The sequence below is a fragment of the Pteropus medius genome, unplaced genomic scaffold (assembly GCF_902729225.1).
Source record: "Pteropus medius unplaced genomic scaffold, Ma_sr-lr_union100, whole genome shotgun sequence".
NCBI lineage: Eukaryota > Metazoa > Chordata > Mammalia > Chiroptera > Pteropodidae > Pteropus > Pteropus medius.
The window spans coordinates 1,881,641-1,904,902 of record NW_024341894.1 but is presented as its reverse complement, the minus strand read 5'-3'; the positions used below and the strand labels follow the sequence as shown (position 1 = coordinate 1,904,902).

The following is a 23,262-nucleotide window of genomic DNA, read 5'->3' as shown; positions in this document are numbered from 1 at the left end:
GCAAGTTCAGTTTCCTTTGTAAAATGAGGAAGTTGGCTTTGGTGATCTCTGAAGCTCCTTATAGCTACAACGTTCTATGATTCTAGAAGGAATCTCATGGTGCATAGGTGTTTCCTGGGAGCAAGTATTTGTTTTGATCATTGCATTTATCTCACAGATTTTTATTTACAAGTCACTGTCCTGGTACACCAGTTGGGGCTCTAACGTGTTCTCACAGCTTCTCAATCCCCAGTGTTTACTCCAAGAGGATAGCTTCTGGATCAAAAGATTTGGTTCAGCTTGTCATACTCAGCGATACTAAACACAAAGCCGAAGCGATTTTTCAAAAAGCTGAAACCTGGGATCTCAGCTTGTCTTGTAAAAGCCCACATGTAGTATTTTAAATTCCATCTTCCTTTCTTCTTTGCAATTAAGTGTTTTTAGGAGATGGTACCAACATTTCACCAAATATTATAGGAAAAAGCATTTCCTTTGCCCTTATTCCCTCAGCTACCACTCCCACTATAATTTCATACTGTTACCAGAAACTCTTGTTTAAAGCGCAGATTTCCATGCCTCATTCCCAGCTATTTCAATGTGGAGCTATCTTGGTGGAAATCCAGAAATCTGCATTTTAACTCATGCTCTGGTGATTCTGATGCTGCTTGTGTGAGATCCAGGTTTTAAACTCTGAGATCGAACCATTCTGTCCTTGTTTGCCTCTGTGGAGGGATCTGTGAGAGAGACAGAGGTAGAATTACAACTAGAGTACTAGTAATTAGCATCATTACAGCTAATCCAGTGGGCAGGAGCCAAGCCAGCAATATGACTATCACCTATTAGGCAGACAGCAAAAGATTGAGTAAGTGATAAGCTCCATGCGGGCAGACACCATATGTGCCCTATTCACCAATTTTTCTCTAGTGTCTGGCTTCAGGAATGGCACATACATGGTGCTCATGAAATATTTGCCAAGTGAATGAATGAATCAAACTATTCCTTTTAGAGGCAGAGTTAAAGAGATAATAACTTGTTAATGCAGTAGGCTGAAAGAGATAACTATGTGGCTAGAGATTTGAAAACTAAAGAAAGGCTAAGATTAAAGTAAGGACCACATAGAACTTAGAATTAGTTACATCTAATACTCATCGAGAGCCTCTTGTGTACCAGGTACCACACATGGACCTTAAGTCCTTTATTTTATTTAATTTTCACAACAGTCTTAGGAGGTAGCAATTAGAATTCCTGTTTTATAGATAAAAGGAAACTCAGAGAATAAAGGAGTGCCTAAGGCCCCGCATTTAAGTGGTAGATGTCCAACTAGAAATTCCAGGGCACCTTTCAAGAGAGAAGAATGAGATGATTATGGTCATAATATACACTATCAGGGAAGGTTTAGAAATAGCTCTCTTCAGTCCCACTGTTAAAAGTAGAGAAGGTAATACAAAAAAGGACTCTTTACATTAGGCTAATTTTTAGTTTGCGATTGACTTCTGGCACTTATAGAGACTTAGTGTTTTTAGAATCTGCACAGTGGAATTGTAGTGTCTAGCCTCAGGCCTTATCAGTATTTGACATTTAAGAAAATGAGGAAGAAATCCTGGCCAAGGAACACTGAAGGGAGCAGTCTTGGTGCAGAGAGAGGCGGTGCACTGGGTTTCACCTCTGTTGTCCATAAGTACCTGCTCCTCCAAGGCCTCTGAGCCAAGGTGAGCCAGCAGCTGAGTCTAGTAGCTTCCCCAGGGCTGCTGTTCACCAGAGAAGTTAGTGTAGATAAGTGATGGTGGTTGTTTATCCCAGGATCACAGTCTTGTTCATCAAGAGTATTTGGGCAGGTTTCACAGCGCCACCCTGGGTTCTGAAGGTTGCCCCATGGCTGTCTGTGTGTTTTGATGCTATCCTGTTGGACAGACTGAACAGACCTATTTAACATGTCTCTACCCCACACCCCCCAATACATTCTCTTGTAGGTCGAACACTGCTGAAGATAAGTTTGTGTTCTGCAATGGACTTGTCCTGCACCGACTTCAGTGCCTTCGTGGATTTGGGGAGTGGCTCGACTCCATTAAAGACTTTTCCTTAAGTTTGCAGAGCCTGAACCTTGATATCCAAGCCTTAGCATGCCTGTCAGCACTGAGCATGATCACAGGTAAGCACCACCCTGCCGTCATCCAAAGTAACGTGTCCCCTTTTTTCTCCTTTCTTCTGCTAAGTGGATTCTGGCTTTGGCTGTTACACACACCAGAGAATTAGGAAAATGACGGCATTTTCCTGAAATCTACATTTAGCCAAGTTTAAACAAAGAGACGTACATCTGCAACTTATTGTCACGAACTTTCAGGAAAGAGGATTCCTAGCCTAATGAGTTATCATTGTCAATTAATCCAATGTATGAAAATCTAAGTTTCCACAGGAGATCAGGGTTGTTTTGATGTGGGCATTTAAAGGAACGTTACCTTCACCCACCTATTCCTGTGAGGCAGAGGAGCACGTCCTCCTTTCGCCCCTGTCCTTGGCTAGTGACCCAAAGTAAAACTACACACATATTAAACACAACTTTATTTATTTATTATATGTGCTGCCAAAGCAAGCACTTTATTTATTTATCTACCTCTTTATTTAATATCTTTGATTGGCAGGGGACGAAGAAAAATGGTTATTTGTACACAGCCAAAATGGCTCAACTCAGCAGTTTTTAGACGTTAAGAAACAGAAGCATAAAACATATTCAGTTTCCATATTATGCCTTTCTCTCCCTAGATGTCTCTCCCTTTCTATTTTGGGGGAGATAAAGGATCCAAAAGCAGAATGAGAGAGCAAAAGAGAAAGAGAAAGAAAGAGAAAAAAAAGAAAGAGAAAGGCATATCGGGTAAGAGAGGGAATGCCATCTCCCTGTGGATGCTCTCAAAGCCCCAGGCCCCAGCTCCCTTTGTGCCTTCATACTTTTACTCTCTCATTTGATCTCATCCTTCTTGGTCAGACTAGGGCCAGCTGAGGCAGTGACAGCAGGTGGAGGCTCCAGAAGAGGCTAGCCAGACCTGGGGCTCACCTGCCATCCTTTTTTCAGACTGAAGCGCAGCCTAGGCTCTTGGACTAAGAATCGAGGTTCAGATCTCATACCTTTTCGACTGTAGAAAGCCTGTTTTTTCGGGCAGGTGGTAAATTTCACAGAGGACCAAGTACATCTTTGGCATAGATGGGCCCTTCTTTGTGATACATCAGAAATATGCATTATTCCCATGCACCCTCTCGAGATATCTCTTGTTAGCTAAAGAGAGATATATGCCTGTGTACCTTAAAAGGCTGGGCTGGTTCATCATTTAACAGTTTAGAAGAAGGCAAAGAAAAGAAAATAGCATGTGCTACAGTAGAAATCAGACACTAGCTTGTTCCTTCAGTATTCCAAGTAAACTTCACCTCCCCGGATCTTTGGCCAAGGATGAGAAACCACCCACCCACCCGCAACCTTTTTAATAAACAGAAAAACATTTTTATAATCTTAGGGTCAGGAAAATCTCTTCAAACAATACATAGAGCTCTGAAGAAAAATATCCACAGATTTGATGACATAAAAATGAAACACTTCTTCACGATGAAAGACATCATAAATAGTAAATTTGAAATACATATAATACAACAAGAATTTAGAGTTTTTACGAATCAGAAATTTTTAAATATTTTCTTATTTAAAATTATTGGGGTGACATTGGTTAATAAAATCAAATGAGTTTCAAGTGTACAAATCAACAATATGCCATAGATATATTGCACTGTGTGCTCACCACCCAAAGTTAAATTTCCTCCCATCACCAAATATTTGATCCTTTTTACCCCCAACAACCTCCTCCTTCCCCTCTTCCCTCTGGTAACCACTAATCCACTATCTGTGTCCATGAGTCTCTGTCATGTTTGTTAGCTGCTTTCAGGTTTATATCCCACATATGAGTGAAATCACATGGTTTTCAACTTTTTCTGACTAATTTCGCTTAGCATGATTATCTCAAGATCCGTCCATGTTGTTGCAAATAGTGGTATTTCATCTCTTCTTGTATCCCATTGTATATATGTACCACATCTTCTTTATCCAATCATCTATTGAAGGACACTTCAGTTGCTTCCATGTCTTGGCCACCATGAATAATGCTGTTATGAACATTGGGGTGCATATATCTTTGCACGTAAATGTTTTCAAGTTTTGGGGGTAAATACCCAGAAGAGTGATTGCTGGGTCATATGGTAATTGTATTCTTAGTTTTTTGAAGTACTCCCTTTTGATGGGAGTTGCCAGAGACTCCCAAGGAGCCATTAATGAAACAAAATCAAAGGCAGTCTTTACGAGTATGGATTCAGTTTAGAGAGCTTTCAAATGGCATACAGGAGCACCCAAATAAAATAAGCACATTTAAGGCACAAGCATATTACTCCAGCAAGACTGTAAAGAAATTGGTTCAAAGGCTGCCTTTCAACTAAAGCTTTTCAGCTCAATTTTCAAAACCATTCAGCTCTTTCTAGGACAGTTAAACATTTAAAACTAAGAAGTATGGAGTTTGGTTAAAATATATATATATTATACATATATATATATATATGCACACACACACACACACACACACACATATCTTGGCTTTCTGTAAATAAAACCTGTACATTGCCACATCTCTGTGGAGATAGGTGTTGAGTCTAGTTAATCAAGTGCTCACTGATCTAGGCACTCTGCTGTATATCAGTTTGGTGTTCAGAGATGATAACATGCATCTCTGGAGGAGATAGAACATGCAAACTAATATGTGTGAAGATATAAGATGTTGAGTGTCATGGTAGAGATATGGGAGTGGGTACAAAGTGCTGAGAGACTGAAGGTGGGGGACAGTCTTGTCAAAAGAGGTAACATGAGCTGGTTCTTGATAAAAGCATATGATGTCTCCAGGCTAAAATGGAAGGAGATTTCTAGGCATAAGTAAAAATTTACTAATGCCATTGAAAATATGGCTGTTATAAGTTTCAGGAAGGAACTGTCTAAAAAAGTAGAGTGATGGGAAATGTTCTGTAAGAGTGGGACAGGACATGAAGAACCTTTCACACCTAGGTGAGAAGGTTGGCATTTATCTTGAGAGCAGCAGGGGTCTATGGAAAGTTTTAATCAGAGGAGCATCATGGTGAAGCTTGTGTTTTAGAAAGATCTACCCTGACAACTGGTTTTGAGCACAAATTGTAGCAGGAAAGAGATAAGGAAAAAAGGCCAGTCCAGATGTGATATCTGTAGTTTAAGGGGAGGGAGGGCCCGAGGTCTACGTCTTTTTTGTTTTGCTCTTTGAGTAGAAATTAATAGACAACTATAAGGCCAGGCAGTCCCAACTTGGAAAGATTGGGCAGTTTAGTGTTCAGAATACAGAGTAGGAATTAAGAGAAGGTGGTGTCATTTCCTGTCCCTGACTCTAATTTGCCGTGTATCCTGTAGTTATAGCTGGTTAGCCCAATCCCATTTATGTGGAGACTTGCTTAGGGAGGAGGCTGTGTGGCATGGCAGATATAGCATAGACTTTGCCAGCACCCCCAGGTTTTAACCTGGGATCTTGTATTTAATAAGTATGTGCCATTGAATAATGCATTTTATTTATACTCCGATTTTCAGTTTTCCCACCTGTAGAATAGGGATGATAACATCTATTTCATGAGGCAGCAGTAAGGATTAGGTTTGTGATATAGCCAAACTGGATTCAGAATAGGCACTCAATCCACCTACGTTGCGTCCTGGAGGGATGGTGACAGGGACTCCTTCAAATTAGGCACATACCTTCCTCTTCCCTTTGAGAATCCCAGGTAGTCCCAAATCAATGTCAGCGGTATGAGGAAACAGATGGCTTTAGAAGGCAGTATGTTTGGTGAATATCTCCTTGGATGTTTGAGAGAGGCTCGAAGGACAATGATATTAAAAGAATTCAGCTGCACTTAAAACAAGCCAAGTCTTTTATGCGGTAGTTCCAGTTCCTGTCTGCAGTCCTATCAGCCTGTGCAGAGTGGGTTATAGGTGCTGTGGTTATAACATACAAGAAAAATAATCCCCTCTTCTCTCATTTCTGGACCTCACAGTACTCTCTTTGTGATTTGCTAGTTGGGAGCGGGGGTTGAAATATGTGAAAGCATCAGGAAGTGGCAGAAAAGGCGATGTATGGGAAACAGCAGTGTGCATTGTTGTGGATATTAGTTTTCATTTGAATTTGGGCTCCTGTGAAACCTTCACTTCTGAATAAGCTCCAATGATCATAAAGGGTAATTGTGGAATATCAGTTGGGCTATTGGCTTCAGAAAATATGTCCCAAACTTGTCTGCTCCTAAACCACAAAGAACTCATGAAAAGGAAATAGGGTCTTAGAAGTCTAACCAGTCTTGCTTCCAGGAAAATTATTAAGAATCTGGACAGTATTTGGTAGTTTGCAAAAACATGGCTTTTTTTTCTAATTCTTTTTTTTTCTTCTTCCTCCACTTCTCTCTATGTGAAAAAGTAGGTGGTGAGGTGGGGCAGGAAATGGTTTCTTTCAGATCATTCTCCTTCCCTACAGTAAAAGGGGGTTCCCCACGGTTGTGGTTGTCAGATGTTTTTAGGTCCTCAGTTCATTCACCCTAACCATTCCCTTTTGCCAGTGCCACATCTCTGACATAAGAGTAATAGAAATGCTTTGCTTCTGATGGGGTACCAATGAGGTGATATCTAGTCACAGTTAATAATGATTAATAAGTAAATAGAAAATTTGTGTGGAATTACCAGTTTGTAAGTATCCATTCATTATATAAATATTCAGGGCCTTCTATATGTCAGGCACGGTGTCAGTCTCTAGGGATGCAAAGATGAGCCATACATGAATTCTTCTGTCAGAAAGCATACAGCCTACTAGGAAGTCATATATGATTAGGATGTAATGAACTCTGTGTATGGTGGTTAGTGCTCAGGTCCTTAAAAGGGACAGAGTCAGTGCTGGAGAAAACCAGATCACTGCTAACTTTTGGCGGGTAAGGAAGAAAGATGGTACTGGTCATGAATGGCGTCTACACATGGCAAGATATAGAAGGACATTCCTGATCAAGAAAACAGTATAGTAAGGGCATGGCAGTGGAACACTTTGGCATACTTTGGGGAAAAACAAGTACAATGGAGTTGCATTATATATGTGTTAAATCACGTATATAATCTCAATAGCAAGAAAAGAAAATTTAAAAGAGTATAGACTGTTATACTCAATGACTGTATGTCCTGGAGTGAGCATGAGAGTGAATCCACTCTGGATCCTAATCTCTACTTCTGGTGATGAGAGCTGCACTTCTGGGAAATTCAAAGGATTTTTTTAGGGGAAAAAATGATTCTATGTGATATTTATCTTATGGCCTGGTGTTATGACCTGACCTCAGAATAAAATCCATTTCTCATATAATTAAAAAGGATATCAGATTGGAAAGGCAGTTTTGGACCAGATGATTAAGGGAATCTTGAGTGCCCAAATGCCATTTTGCTTATTACTATACTAAAAGAATGCTTTCCGTAGCTTTTTTTTTTTTCTTTATTTGGGTCTTCTGTCAGGTGAGAAAATGACTCCTTTCTTTTCTGCCTGTAGTCTTTTTCCTGGTCTTATTGGAACATAAAATCTAAGATTGAGGAAAAGAAAGAAGGTAGAACAGGGGCAGAAAGCAATGAAACAGTGACCTGGCAGGACCAAGCAGATGGCTGATCCTGCCTCGCCCTCCACCACCTGTCTTCCCAGAATTCTGCTCACTCTAAATGGTTACCTGGTTACCTTGTTTTTGTATCAAATATAGCCATCAGCCACATTGCAAGGAAAATTAAATGTAAAACTTGGCAGGGCAATATGGTTGTGTGTGTGTGTGTGTGTGTGTGTGTGTGTGTGTGTGTGTGTGTTTTGTTTTGTTTTTAAGGTAGGGGGCGGTGGCAGGGAGTTTGTCATGGGATTTGGTGATTGGCTATCTGAGTTCCAGTCTTCAACTTGCAACTTTGGGCAAGTTCTTTACCCTCTTGGAATCTTAGTTTTCTCATTTTCTACATATTTCTCTTAAAGATCGAATGAGCTAATGTACTTTTCAGGAAAAAAATTTAGACAAACTTTCATTATTATTGTTATCCTGACTGTTATGTCTTAATTCCAGGAAGAGCTAGCTGCTCTCTTCCCTCGGAATCTATAAAAAATATTCATGCATCCCTACAATTGCATATATACATCATATTAAGTAATTTCTTTGTGTCTCTCTTTTCCAACTAGACTACAGGTTTCTTAAAGGCAAGGAGAGTCTTTTCATCTTTATAATTTAGCATTTAAAGATGTCTGGCATATGGCATATATTAGTTGAGTAAATGGGTTAATTGTGAATATCAGACAGTCTCCCAAATTAGGAAAATCTGAATTAATCACTTTTAGTCCACCACTCTGTGTTTAGAAAATAAACTAATTCCTGAGAACCACTATATTTCAATTCGTATTAATTCAATAGTATTAATAAAGCAACTGCTATGTGACAGGCGTACAATCCCTTACCTTCAAAAAGTTTGTGTTCTCATTGAGAAGACAAACTGAAAAGCGCTATTACAGCCTCAGCACAAGCTGCCTACTGACTTGTGGCTTCCTGACTGGCCTGGGCTCATTGCCTCTGGGACTGCCCATCAGTAAAGGATGTTATATATCACATGAGAAGTAGCAGTGAGATGACTTCCCAGAGAAAGGAGTGGAGCTCAGAGCAGGAAATCCTGTTTGTTGGTGTTTGAGCCACACACACATCTCTCCCCCGGAGCCCTCTTCTCCTTCCTCTTTGGCTGAACCTGTGTTATTGTTGTCTCTGGGTTGACCTGTGCCCTGAGACCTGCTCAAAAAGATGAGTTGCTTTTCTTGTTGGGGCTCCTGATGGTACCATTATCCCTTTCCTCATTCCTGGCTTCTTGCCTTGAGGGGAGGTGGTTTAATGTTTCTTACATGAGCCTAAAAGGCAGAACTGAGAACTGTAAGAAGGCAAAATTTCACTCAGTATAAGAAAGACTTTCTAGTAGACAAAACTGTTTAAAATTAGAACAAGTGCCCATGGGGAATGAGTTCCTGCCTTGGAGAATAAGGTTTACCAACAGAGACTGAACGAATGGTAGGTGTAGACTGGTTGGGTCAAGCATCTTATGGGGACTAGGATTGACTAAAGCAGAGCTTCTTCAGCTTTCATGTGCATGCAGATCGCTGGACATCTTGTTAAACTGCAGATTCTAATTAAGTAGGTCTTGGGGGAGGGGGCTGAGATTCTGCATTTCTAACAAGTTCCCAAGGAATGATGCTGCTGCTGGTCCAGGGACAACACTTAAGTAGCAAGGGATAAGGGAAGCTATTGGTAATTGGGATCCCATCAAATTAATAATAGCTACTATTTAAAAATACTCGGTGTCAGGCACTGTGCCAAGAGCTCTCTACACGTGCTATTTTATTTAATGTTGTTTAGTAAATAGATTTAAAAGTACTTGGGGTGAATTATAGCAGAGACGGGAGGCAGAGAGACAAATCGAAAGCTATTAAAACAATCTAGGTAACAGATATTGAAGACCTGGTGCAGGAACAGTGAGGTTGAGAGGAAGAGACAGATGCAAGGAACATCACAGAGATAATAACCAAAGTTCTTGCAGTACATTAAATATGATGGGCCAGGGGGAGGGAATTATTAAGAGACGATTATGAGAGTGATGGGAAGGACTATGGAATCATTCATAGGTCAACTGAGAGGTGTGGCTGATTTGAAGGGCCAATTAACAAGTTGAGTTTGGGACCCAGAGGATACTTATTAATATTTAAGTACTTACTATATGCTAAGTACTGTTTCAAATACTTCACATGTATTAATTCATTTAATTCTCACAACAACCGATGAGTCGGACCATTATGAGCCCTGTTTTACAAATGTGGACCCAGACCCAAAGCTACCCAGCTAATAAGAGGCAGAGCTAGGCTTTGTAGGCAGGAAATCTGGTTCCAAAACATCTGATGTAGGTTTTAGAGTTTGTAAAGTTCTTTACTGTTGCTAACTTCTTAATAACTCTCTACTTGTATATTTATTCTGAGCAACCTACACATTTAATATCCATTTAATCATATTTTATAGGTCCTTAACCCTCCATTTATATATTCATTTAACAGATATTTATTGGGTATCACCTATCTACATAGGCTTGGTGCTAGAGATAACAATGGTAAGCAAATACAGTCTATGTCCCCATGGAGCTTACATTTCAAGGAGGAGGCAGGCAAAAGTCACATAAATATCTGATTTTAACCTGTTATATCTTTCAAAGAGAAAAAATAGAATGCCATAGGAGAACATCATCCAGACCGGGAGTAAAAAGGGAAAAGCTTCCTTGAGGAAATATTTGATCTGTGATTTAATGATGAGTAGATTTTAAGTAGGTAGAGCACAGACCTAAATAGCTCTATCATTTCACTCAATCAGTCTCTTCCCCCACCTCTTTCTTTCCTTCACCCCATCTCACTCCCTGCTCTTTCTTTTCCTCTTCCCTGCCTCCTTTCCTCTCTCCCTTAGCAGAGATGTCTATGGCGTGGATAGCTAAAATCCACAGGCATCCAACACTGTCTTTAGATGCTAACACCACACAGGTTAGAAGTGTGATCTGTTGTCTGTTTTGTTCACTCCTCTAACCCCAGTGGCTACAACATTGCTGGGCACAGAATAGGTACTTGATAAATATGTGTTGAAAGAATTAATTAATCAATTAGTTAATTAGGTACACAAAAAGTAGGAGAGAGTTCCAGGGAGGCTGAGATCATCTCAAGATGAGGAGAAATGTTCTAAAACAACACTCAGGGCAGCCTGGTATAACAGAAATGTCTCTGGACTTGGAGTGAAAGAAATTAACCGCTTGTTAATTTTGAACATGAAAAAGTCACTTAACACTTTGAGCCTTAGCCTTCTTACCTATTTAAATAAAGATCATCTTCGTCTTGCCTAATTCAAAGGGTTATTGTGAAGGTGTGATAAAATAATGTAGGTAAAAGAATGTAATAGAAAGTGCTTTTAAACATATTTTTATTGTCATGATGAAATAATGAACTCCTAGTCTGGCTCGTGTCAGGCAATCTCTGTGGTATCTTGTAGTGAAGAGTCATATCTTAGATAGGAGTTTGAACTAAATGACTCAGATTCTTTCCAATTCACATGTACTATGGTTATGACATAAATCCGTTACTTAACCGTTTCTATAAATTGTGTTTTAAAGTTTTGAATACATAGAGTTGAGTTAAAATACTAAAGTATTGGATAAAAATTATGTGAATCAAAATGCAAGAAATATTGAGAAGCTATTTTTGTTTTTCATGGTGGACAAAGATCTTAAACTAAAATCTGTATATAATTTTCTAGGAAGGGGGCAAGTCCAAATGTCTGGTTTCCCCCAGAATTTATGAACGCTCAATATCAGCTTTGCAGCCATGTTTACCAAGCTGCAAGAAGAAAGGGGATCCCTTAAAGTAAGATGTCAGTGATTGGGGTTTTGAGGAATTTCAAATTACTAGGAAGCTCCTAGACACTTAGTGACTCCCTAGTGATTTGAAAATCTGCTGGCTGCTGGCAGTAGTTTGCATGGAGACTGAATTTTATCTCAGCCCTTTTGAAAAAGTGAAGAAGCCACAAATCCAATAGCTGTTCAAAACAACAAAGAAGGTGCCTTTGGCTTCTAACAGGAGTGCCTCTGAATTCCTCAAGGAATTCCAGGCCTAGGGTTGATCCAGCTGGCAGGAGGTATCGATCTCTACTTGAATTCACTGAATAAATAATGGTTGCCATAGTTATTGAGCAGTCACAACTGGTTGGAGAGCAGGGAAAACTCTGGGGCATCTTTTGTGAGTTTGGCCATGAGAAAATCTGGTTGCAAGGTTTCATAATCAACCCCTCCCAAAATCCAGGCAACACATTGCTCAGTTTCTTTATCCTGATAATGAATATAGGATCTGGAGTATAGTGCAAGACATGAGGCACTGAAAGGAAGGGAAAGCCTAAATCCATGGATTGGTATTTTATTCTGTGAAAAACATCTCTCCCTGATTATGAACTAATTTGATATATCTCAGTATTAATAGAATGTACTATCAACAAGATGGCTGGTCATGTTACAGCTGCTAGAGGGCTTCACAAAGGACCAAATCTATTTTAACGTTGTTTATTATACAATTAACATTAACCTGGAAATTTTTAAAAGAAAGGGGTTATCTGACAATCTCATAAGTATTTTCACTTTTCGTTTTCATTCATCCTTCTCTATATAAAGAAATAATTTTTGCAAAGGTGTAATCACAGCTTAGATACCATTTTATATTCTATTTTCTAATGTGATGTTATATATTTTTCCATGTTGCTTCATAGTCTTAGTATTTGCCTTTTCTGATGTCTACCGAATCTTCCATTATGTGGATGTATCATTTTTTACTCAACAGTTACCCTATTCTTCCACTCTTTATCTTTTTCCAGTTTTTAAAGTAGATAATGCTATGTCCAAATGTCTCCAATGCGTACAGTTTTATCCTTCTGTTGAATTTTTCCTTCGGATAAATTCCCAAGAGTAGGATTACTTGGTCAGAGGCTATGAACATTTTATAGCTCTTGAAATTTGCTGCTGAATTTGCAGTCTGCTTTTTTTTGCTTTTGGTGGCGGGGTTGAGGTGGGAGTGGGAACATAACTTTAGACAGAACACCATTGCAGGCTGGTACTCTTGAAATTCACTCTTGGGTGCTTCTTCTGAGACTGAAACAAGGGGATTATGTATTTAGTAAAGATAAACTATAAAGGACAGATTTGCATCTGGGCTGATTAGCTAATAGTTTCCTGGGGAAAGCAAAATCATACACTATAAAGCTTGGGAATTAGGGAACTTTATTGCCTTTTGTTTGACCCTACAGTTACCAACTATTTCTGTGTGTCGGGCATTGTCTTAGGTGCTGACTGTACCATGTATGTAGTGCTCTTCAGTTGACAAGACATTTTCATGTAGCATTCATCTTAGTTGAGCCTCACAATAATCTGTAAGGTGGGTTTTATTGCAATTACACTTTTTCTTTTGATTTACGTGTCATATTTAAGACACACAGAAAGGAAAGAAGAGTACAACAAAGACTTGTGTATCTACCACCCTATAATCCCCATTTTCCTAGGAGGACACTGAGCCTTAGAGGGATTAGGTCACGCCTCTAGTAAGTGACAGAGCTAAAACTGGAACCCAGGTCTGTCTGACTCCAAGTCCAGTGTCCTTTTTCTATATTGTGTTGCATTGAGATAAGCCATCTGTGAGTTGCAAGCCACTGACATGCTGCTGGAAATTTTCATGACTGTACTTTAGTATAATTATATACATCAGAACTGGAAGGAACCTTAGAGATCATTAATGCTAATCTTTTTTTAGAGAAGGGAAAACTCAACCGGCTCATACACAACTAGCCAAGCTGGGGAGAAATCCAGATCTCTTGGTCCCTGAGCCTCCTTTTATTTACAGCAAGAGAAGAAAAGAATGTCCGGGTAGTTGCTTTGTTTTTCTGATGACTTTTGCTTTAAGAAAATCACTTTTCTATGCCTCTGCAGAACGACATGGGTTAAAAGAACCAAAGAGAGTGGAGGAGCTATGCAACAAGATCACAAGCAGCTTAAAAGACCATCAGAGTAAGGGACAGGCTTTGGAGTCCACTGAGACCAAGGTCCTAAGTGCCCTGGTAGAACTGCGGAAGATCTGCACCCTGGGCCTCCAGCGCATCTTCTACCTGAAGCTGGAAGACTTGGTGTCTCCACCTTCCATCATTGACAAGCTCTTCCTGGACACCCTGCCCTTCTGAGTAGGAGCAGCCTGAGCAGGGAGCCGCCTCATCTGCTAGCACCTGCTTGCTAAGCAGCAGAGGGATGGGTCTGGACACTTACCATTCCTGTCTTTTCTTAAGAGGAAAAAGCAGCTCCTGAAAAAAAGACAGACTTTTTTTTTTTTTCTGGCACTTTTCCTTACAACCTAAAGCCAGAAAACTTGCAGAGTATTGTGTTGGGGTTGTGTTTTATATTTAGGCTTTGGGGTCGGGGTGGGAGGGGGGTATAGTTCATGAAGGTTTTCTAAGAAATTGCTAACAAAGCACTTTTGGACGATGCTATCCCAGCAGGAAAAAAAAAAGAGGATAATATAACTGTTTTAAAACTTTCTGGGGAATACAATTATAGTTGCTTTGTATTTAAAAACAAGAACAGCCGAGGGTTGTTCGCCAGGGTAGGATGTGTCTTGAGATGATCCCTTTAGAATACACTTCCTGTTTCAAGGGTACATATGTGGTGCAAACAAGGCAGAAATTCCCTCTTCTTAATTTCTTTCTTCCTTTATTTTAACAAATGGTGAAAGATGGAGGATAACCTATCAATCAGACATAGCAAAATGATAATGGCTGTTCACTTCCATATACAAGTGCAATTTTTAAAGTGCTGTCTTACTAAGTCTTGTTTATTAACTCTCCTTTATTTTATATGGAAATAATAAGGAGGCAGTTATGTTAGCAAATGACACATGCTAATTTCCTAGCAGAGGCTTTGTCCGCCTGCCCTTTAAAACCCTTCTGAGGTATGGTCCATCCAAGATTTCAGTCCATTCTTAATGGATCCAGATCCCTGCCCTGACTGTCCAGCTGTCCTAAAGAGAGCTCAGATTATAAGGTGGATTGCATACAACTGTTTTGGTTGTGTTCTGTCAACCCTGCCAGAGTTCCCTAAACTTGCTTCAGTTATAGCAATTGACTGACACATTCGTTCAGAAGCCCAGGAGCGTTTGATGAGTCTCAAATGTTTGATCCCTAGATAAGTACGTGCAAATGAGTAGGAACTGGATCATACAGGGTAAACACCAGGGGTAATAAGGTTTTTTAATATATATAACTTAATTTTTGTTATCGGTTGAAGAGACAATTTTGGAGAGCAAGCGAGTCTTATTTTTAAAAAAATAGTATGAATGTAAGTACTAGAAAGGATTAGTGGGCTGCGTTTCAACATTCCGTGTTCGTACTCCCTTTTGTATGTTTATACTGTTAATGCCATATTACTATGAGATAATTTGTTGCATAGTGTCCTTATTTGTATAAACATTTGTATGCACGTTATACTGTAATAGCTTTGCCTGTATTTATTGCAAGACCACCAGCTCCTGGAAGCTGAGTTACAGAGTACTTAAATGGGGTGTTCACAGTGACTTGGATACACCAATTAGAAATTAAATAAGCAAATATATATATAAATATAGCAGGTTACATATATATTTATAATGTGTCTTTTTATTAACCATTTGTACAATAAATGTTAATTCTCATGCAGTTATTTTATGGTTCATTTGCAGTGACTTTTAAGGCAGTACTGTTTAGCACTTTGATATTAAAATTTTGCTTATGTTTTGCTAAATTCAAATGATGTTTGAAGATTTTTAAGTCTAAAAGTCTTTATATTATATATTCTGTATCAAGTCAAAATATCCTTGGCCATTTTGCTAAGAAACAAACTTTGAATGTCAAATGGATGTCACAGTAGTTTTTGTTAGCTTTAACTCATTTTTGCGTTAGTCTTTTTAAAGGAAAAGTAACAAAACTATACTGTTTATATTGTCATTAAATTATACAATCAAAAACATGCCAAATGAATTGCCTATTGCTGCAAAGGATAAACCAGATAGCAAATCATATATGTTTTTTCCAAGAGTCATTCTGATATTTGATCATGTATTATGTTTGTGAGCTTTTATGAAAGATTATTATTTTTATATCAAGATAATAGGATCTTGGAATGTTTGACTTGGAAGGGGCCTGACTTGTCAACTAGTCCACCCCACCCCCCGCACCGCTGAAATTCATAGAGGAGAAAACTGGGGCCCAGCAAAGGGTAAAGAGTTACCGAAGTTCAAATAGCTAGTACCAGAATCAAGATTAGGACAAAATTCTTCTTTCCATAGATTTTTTTTTTTTACTCAATTTACTGTATTTATAGGAAAACAGGCTTTTAAAGATAACCACTAATACTTACATTTTACCTGATGATAACCATAATTAAAGTAGTACTTTTGCATTAATGTTTTGAGCTTATATGCAAACATAATAAACATTATTAAATATCATGTCATAAAACTAACATGTCATAAAAGGTAGCTTCAGACCAAATTCAAATTGAATTTGAATAAATTAGAAGTATTGTGCATACATAACCCTTTTGTGCACTGTTAGTATTGGAAAGTCAATCCTTGTTTTTTTGTCATGTCTGAAAAAGAAAAAAAAAACAGAGCTCCAGAGAAATGCTGTTACTTTTTATTTTTACACCTTACAGATTTAAGGAAAAAACTTTTTAGCAGTGATATCGATTGGTTGGAAGGGATGAAAAAGATTTTTAGTTATAGGTCCAAACACTAGTGCTGAAAATAAAATTATAGCCAGTGTTCTTCTGTCTTCCATAGTTATTACAACTATGAGAGCCTCCCAAGTCATCTATCAGTTCAACTCTTTTTTTGTCTTAATGTTGACACACAAGTTTATACAGAGTGGATGACCAAATAGCTCAGAAGAGGACAGCAAGAATTAAAGCAGGTGATTCTTCCCTTGTGGAAGAGCTCTCTCAGTGTGAACATGCCTTCTGGGGGCAGAAATCAGGAATCCACCAGCTGTTAATGGAGAGTGCCTTGCTTTTATTTCAGACAGCAGAGTTTTCCAGAGTTTCTCTGCTCCTCAAACAGCATTGCTCTTTAGTGTGTGTTAACCTGTGGTTTGAAAGAAATGCTCTTGTACATTAACAGTGTAAATTTAAATGATTAAATTAAATTACATTTTATCAATGGCTACTGGTGTGTTGAATAAGCATGCTTCATTTAACAGTATTCTCTTAATCGCATATAGTAGTATTTAATGTGAACACTTAAACACATCTAATGGATTTTTAAAGGCTTACAAATGCTGAAAAACATTAATAAGCATTCCAATTGAAAATATATTAAACTTCACTGATTTGAAAGAAGAACATTCTAAATTCAATAACCATTTATTGACTACTTCCTGTGGGCAAAGCACTGTTGGGTGCTTTGATGAGATACAAATACACAGTGTATGAAACTGTTTTTCTTTGACTGTATATAACTTAAATAGAGCTAACAATTTGTTGCCTAAATGTATTCTTTAGGGATATGAAGGCACTATTTCTATATCATGATGGTGGGATACTAATTGTTTGTGGACCAGAATTTACAAAAATCAGTGGTAGAGTTCTCAAAGATTGATCAGTACTCTGCCTTTTTGCTGAAGTCATCGCTACTACATTGCTTAGAAACCCCTCTCTGTGGGCAATGCAAATGTAACTTTTATTCAACGCTATCCCAAACATCGTACATTGAGTAAGTGCAAATATGTTTGTGTGTATGTTGATGGTTCAAAAAAAAAGAAATGTGCAGCTCACGTGATTTACTTCATCAGTTCATGCATAAAATATTTTCCGTGACATCTAAGTGTGCCATTGTGGTCTAAAAGACAAACCTTCCTGCTTCTCAGCAGTACCTTCACTTCCTCAGCGATAACGTATGATTAGCAAGAAAAAAAATGAGATAGTGAAGCACCATCTTACATATGAGTTCAAATATAGGTGGTTAGCTAAAAAAGAAAGAAAGGGTTGTTTCTTCTCTGGGGAACTCAAGAGGTAAAAGTCTGCTTTGAATGGACAGGGAGGCAGGAAAGTCAGGGCTCAATAAGGGGCATAAGTTAAATGCACAAAGATAATACAAGATGTTAATTGTCGACCCTTTTAAATTGTAAAATATACATAAAACTTACCATCTTGACCATATTTAAGTGTACCATTCAGTGATGTCAAATACATGCACAAATACTGGTTTATAACCAGTCTTCAGAACTTCATCTTGCAAAACTGAGACACCTACAGGTCTTTGTGCGAACATGTTTCATTTCTCTGGAGTAAATACCTAGAAGTGGAATCGCTGGGTAGATTTAACTTTATAAGAAGCTGCCAAGCCTTTTTATATAGAAATAGAATATCTACCAGGCACGTGGCTACTCAGGACAAACATGTTGCTCAGACTTCCTTGCAGCTAGGGGTGGTCTTGGCAGTATGTTCTGGTCAACAGGATATAAGTGAAAGTGTTATCTGGTTACTATGTCCTCTCTGCCACTCTCTCCTTCCAGATGGCATTTGACAGCAACCTTCTAGAGACAACATTATTATTGCCTGGCCCCAAAGAGTGTCTCTATGGGTAGAAATTTCAACTTGGAGAAAAATCAAGAGTAGCATCATGATAGGGGATATTTTAGGATAGCTTGCAGGGCTGGTCTTAGAATGTCTGATTTGTACTGTAACCCACATATTATCTGTGGCCTCTTCTCTTTAGGATCTAAGAGGCATTGTTTTGAAATCCCTACTCCATAAAGACCTCCTCGAGATATCTTCAAATTCTACCAATTTTTACATTAGCCTGGGCTTCAGGATCCCACATATTTGCTTAGCTCCATTAATAGATTGTCTTGCTGTACTTCTTTCCAGTGTCATCCCTATTTCTGGTGTTGCTCTAGAAGTACAACTTAGATATTTTCCTTAATTTCTACCCCAAAATCATGTATAAGACTTTCCCAGCTTCCAGAAAACTATCTTGAGCCAGTGTCATTTACCTCTTCTTGTTCATCCCTCCACCTTATATCTGGAATATGGATGCTACCTTAAACTATGGAGATAAATGTACTTCCTAAGGATTGTAGAAAAGTAAGTTGGAAGGAATCCGGGTATTTGAGGGTTTTGTTGAGAAGAGCTAACCTCTCAGTCATGGGTTGCTTACATCTAAACTTTTCATAAGAGAGAAATTAACTCCTTGCTTAAACCATTGTTATTTGACTTTTTTCATTACTCAAAGCTGAACTATATCCCAACTTAGACACACAGGATGCAAAAAAATAGCCCATCCGCAGCATAGGTTAAAAAAAAAAAATCAAGAGTATTAATGATAGTGACTCAGTATAATCAGTCATGTTTTGAGGCTACCAAAACACCCAAAGATATCTTAGATCAAAATTATTTGTTCATTTATTAATTCCTTGATTCATTCAACTTTGAACTAGGTTCCATGTTTCTGCTTCCTCATAACTTCATAGACCTGATGGTGCCTGTCCCTCATCATTGAAATTCTTGCTAGTTTGTGGTTTCTTTCTTATCAAAACCTAATTTCACTTTTACCAGTAACCACCTTATTCAGTATTTTTCAATTCCTAGTCCTAAGAGAGAAAATTTAATAAGTCTAGGTCAACTTTTCATGCCAGGCCAATTATAGGGTCGCTGAACAATCTGTGGATTAGGTGCCCTTGGGTCATCTCTGAGCTAGTCAGCTGTGGTTGAGGAAGAACATGCAATGACCTTTCAGAAAATATTGTGACTTGAATAGTTTCAATCTGAAGGTGCCATAAATATAGTGGCACTGTGACTATCATGTCTAGGATAGTTTGACTTGGCTTATGGAGATAATTGTGGGGGACAGTTTCAGTAAAACCATTCCTTCTTGATCTCTTTAGTGCAAATGCCTGGTTCCTGGAAACCCTTAGAAAATGCTCGTTGAGTGAATTCAAGTTAGATATTCATTGATGGAGGTGGGAGATAAAAAAACATCAAATTCCCAAAAGATAGACTATGCCATTATTTCCAAAGTCAAGGCCTATCTAGAACCAAAGTGTGTAGTTTCATATTTTTCTGAACTTTAATGCAAAAAAAGGAAAGACAGAGAAAGAATGAGAAAATCAACACAACCCCAAGAAAGGTTTGTTTTTTCCTTTCCTTTAGAAAGCAGCTGTCAGTTTAACTTATCCAAAAATACTGTCAGTGATGAGCATGACTGAAAATGCATTTTATCTGTAATTAGAGAGATTACATTAAACACTATTATTTGCAGACACACATTGAATTAACCCTAATCGAGGCTAGCAAATAGTAGAGCTTGCCTATTTTTTGCCTCAAAAGTTTTAGGAAATTGTGACAGTTGACACACAAGGGACAATGCTGACAAGATTTCTTTCCATCAAATGCCAGACAGTAATTGTAATTGCCTTTAAAAATGTTTTAAGCAGTTTCGTTAGTAAATCAGAAGTTGCCACAAATCATGCTGATAGTTTCTAAACATGGGGGTTGTTGACTGTGCATTCCAATATGAGTTTAATGAATTGATTTTCTAAGAAATTTAACTTTGCATCTGTTTTCAGGTGTAATTAATTCACTCTGATTAATGTGATTAGCATGGATATCAGTGGATTACACAAGATCCCTATATTTATTCACTTATTTTTAATCTGCCACACTGTCCATTGGGAAATTATTATAAGTGTTCTCGGGAAAACATCTTGCTGGTAGCTGTGGTCACATTGGATTTCTACAAAGCAGAATCCTGGTAGGAATTCACTGATTATTCAGACTATGAAGCCTTGTACTTTTGTTTGAGGAACCTGTTAAAGTTTACACAGTCTCTGTCTTTAAAGAATTTATAATCCAGAAGAGAAGATGAGACAGGCATTCCAGTGCAAGTCATTTACAAGGAAAAATGACTGTCCTCAGATTCTTTGAGCACCACTCCTCCGCTTTCCTTAAATAATGCTATTACCCGAGGTATGTCAATGGCCTGCTGCTTCTCTAATGCTTCCCACTATCCTGAGCAGTCTTATTCATGGCTTCAGCTACCACTTCTGAATCTATATTTCTTTTTTTTAATTAAGGTTATTGGGGTAACATTGGTTAATACAATTACATAATTTTCAGGTGTACATTATAATTTAACATCTATATATTCTATTGTATTTACCACCCAAAGTCCAGTTTCCTTCAGTTACCATGTATTTGATCCCCTTTACTCACTTCACCTTCTCCCTACCCCCCTATATTTGACCCCCTTTATCCCATCTACCTCCCTTCTCCTCCCCTCTCCCCCACCCTCTGGTAACCACTAGTCTATAGTCCATGTCCATGAGTCTCTGTTTGTTTGTCCTGTTCATTTGTTTGCTTTTAGGTTTATATTCCACATATAAGTGATATCATGTGATTTTCAACTTTTTCTGTCTGGCTTATTTCGCTTAGCATGAGTATCTCGAGTTCCATCCATGTTGTCGCAAATGGCAATATTTCATCTCTTCTTATGGCTGAGTAATATTCCATTGTATATATGTACCACAGCTTCTTTAGCCAATCATCTATCATAGGACACTTCGGTTGCTTCCATGTCCTGGCCACTGTGAATAATGCTGCTATGAATATTGGTGTGCAAATATCTTTATGGATATGATTTTTTAAGTCTTTGAGGTAAATACCCAGTAGAGGGATTGCTGGATCATACAGTAGATCAATTCTTAGTTTTTTGAGGAACCTCCATACTGTTTTCCATAGTGGCTGTACCAATTTGCAGTCCCAGCAGCAGTGTATGAGGGTTCTTTTTTCTCCGCATCCTCTCCAGCATATATTATTAGTTGTCCTGTTGATCATAGCCATTCTAACAGGTGTGAGATGGTATCTCATTGTGGTTTTGATTTGCATTTCTCTAATACCTAGCAATGTTGAGCATCTTTGCATATGTTTGTTAGCTATTTGTATGTCCTCTGGGGAGAAGTGTCTGTTCAGCTCCTCTGCCTATTTTTTGATTGGATCATTTGTTTTTTTGTTGTTAGTGAGTCATATGAGTTCTTTGTATATTTTGGATATTAGGCCCTTATCGGAGGTGTTGCTTGCAAATATATTTTCTAATTCTAATGGTTGTCTCTTTACCTTGTTGATGATTTCTTTTGCTGAGCAGAAGCTTTTTAGTTTGATATAGTCCCATTCATTTATTTTTGCTTTTACTTCCCTTGCCTTTGAGGTCAAATTCATAAAATCCTCTTTAAGTCCAAGGTCCTTGAGTTTTGTTCCTATGTTTTCTTCTATGCAATTTATTGTTTCAGGTCTTATCTGAATCTATATTTCTAACTCAGTCCTTCCCCCTGAGCTTTTTACTTGAAGATTCCAGATGACTGCAGATATCTTTACCTGGATATTTCACAGGTACTTCAATTTAACATACCAAACTCAAATCTGTCATCTCCACCCAAATTTGCCCCCTCCTGTCCTCCTAATCTCTGTAAATGGCTCCTCAATCCACCCAATTGTCCGAACTAAACTATGATGGTGAATCTCAGGACAGGAAAGTATTCATTTATTCTCCCATGGTTCTCAAAACTTAAAGTTCATCTTTAGTGTTATTGGAATCATCTGGAAAGCTTATTTAAAACAGTTTTCTGAGACTCATGCCCAGAAATTCAGCAGTCTGGAGTAGGGGCTGTGAATTTGCATTTCTAACTAGCTTGTGGTCAACATCAATACTGTTAGGCTAAGGACCACATTTTGAGGACAACTGCCTTAGGGAATTTTAGTACATTTCTATGACCCACCAAATCATTACTTTGTGAGTAATCGTTGCCAGAGAATAAAAGCTCAAGAAGCAAATCTCCTCTGGGGAGAGTATTTCTACATCAGCCAGAGGCAGTATGAATTAATGAAACAGCATGTAACTTAAATATTCCTTCATCCATCAACTATGTATTGAGTGCCTATTCTCTGCTAGGCACAGTGCAAGGTACTGAGCTAGGCTCTGAGATACAGTGCTGAGTAAAACCATGACACAATCTATGTTCTAACAGGTGAACTCGAGCAATTCACTGAGACTCAGATGTCTTATTTGTAACACGTGGATAATAATGCCACTGTGTAGACTTTATGAGCAATATCAGAGAATTATAATGAGTGCCTAGCTCAGAGCCTGGCACATTGATTCTCAATAAAGATACTTAATAAATGGTAATTAGTTGCTATTTTTCTGTTAGAATTAGTCACTTTAAAGTGCTATCAAATGATATTTGTCTTATTTTTAGCATTATTTCATAGACTCCTTCAGTGAGCCCACCCAGGTAGTTAGCTAGACTTTAACAATATGAGAAAAGGCCCCAAACAACTGAAGACACGGTGGAACTTTGAGGGTCACTGAGCCCAGAGTTTCTTTCATTTAAGATTATTGGGACTTAACAAATGAACAGGGCAATCTGAGACTCAGAGACATGGACAATGGACTAGTGGTTACCAGAGGGTGAGGGTGGGAGAGGAAAGAAGAGGTAGACAGGGTAAAGGAGGTCAAATGTAGGGGCGTTTAGGGAGGGCAAAGTGGGTAAAAGGGATCAAATATATGGTAGCTTAAGGAAACT

At 38.4% G+C, this 23,262-nt stretch overlaps 1 protein-coding gene across 5 annotated transcripts in view; it reads left to right on the top strand.

Annotated features, from left to right (window-relative positions):
- Positions 1-16,840, top strand: part of NR4A3 (nuclear receptor subfamily 4 group A member 3) — a 41,279-nt gene extending 24,439 nt beyond the window's left edge. For all 5 annotated transcript variants that reach the window (XM_039855823.1, XM_039855831.1, XM_039855847.1 and 2 more), the window contains 2 exons: positions 1,950-2,128; positions 13,595-16,840. In XM_039855823.1, the coding sequence (XP_039711757.1) occupies positions 1,950-2,128; positions 13,595-13,842 (427 nt within the window). In that variant the 3' untranslated portion in view covers positions 13,843-16,840. The remainder of the gene's footprint in view (positions 1-1,949; positions 2,129-13,594) is intronic.
- The last annotated feature ends 6,422 nt before the right edge of the window (positions 16,841-23,262 follow it).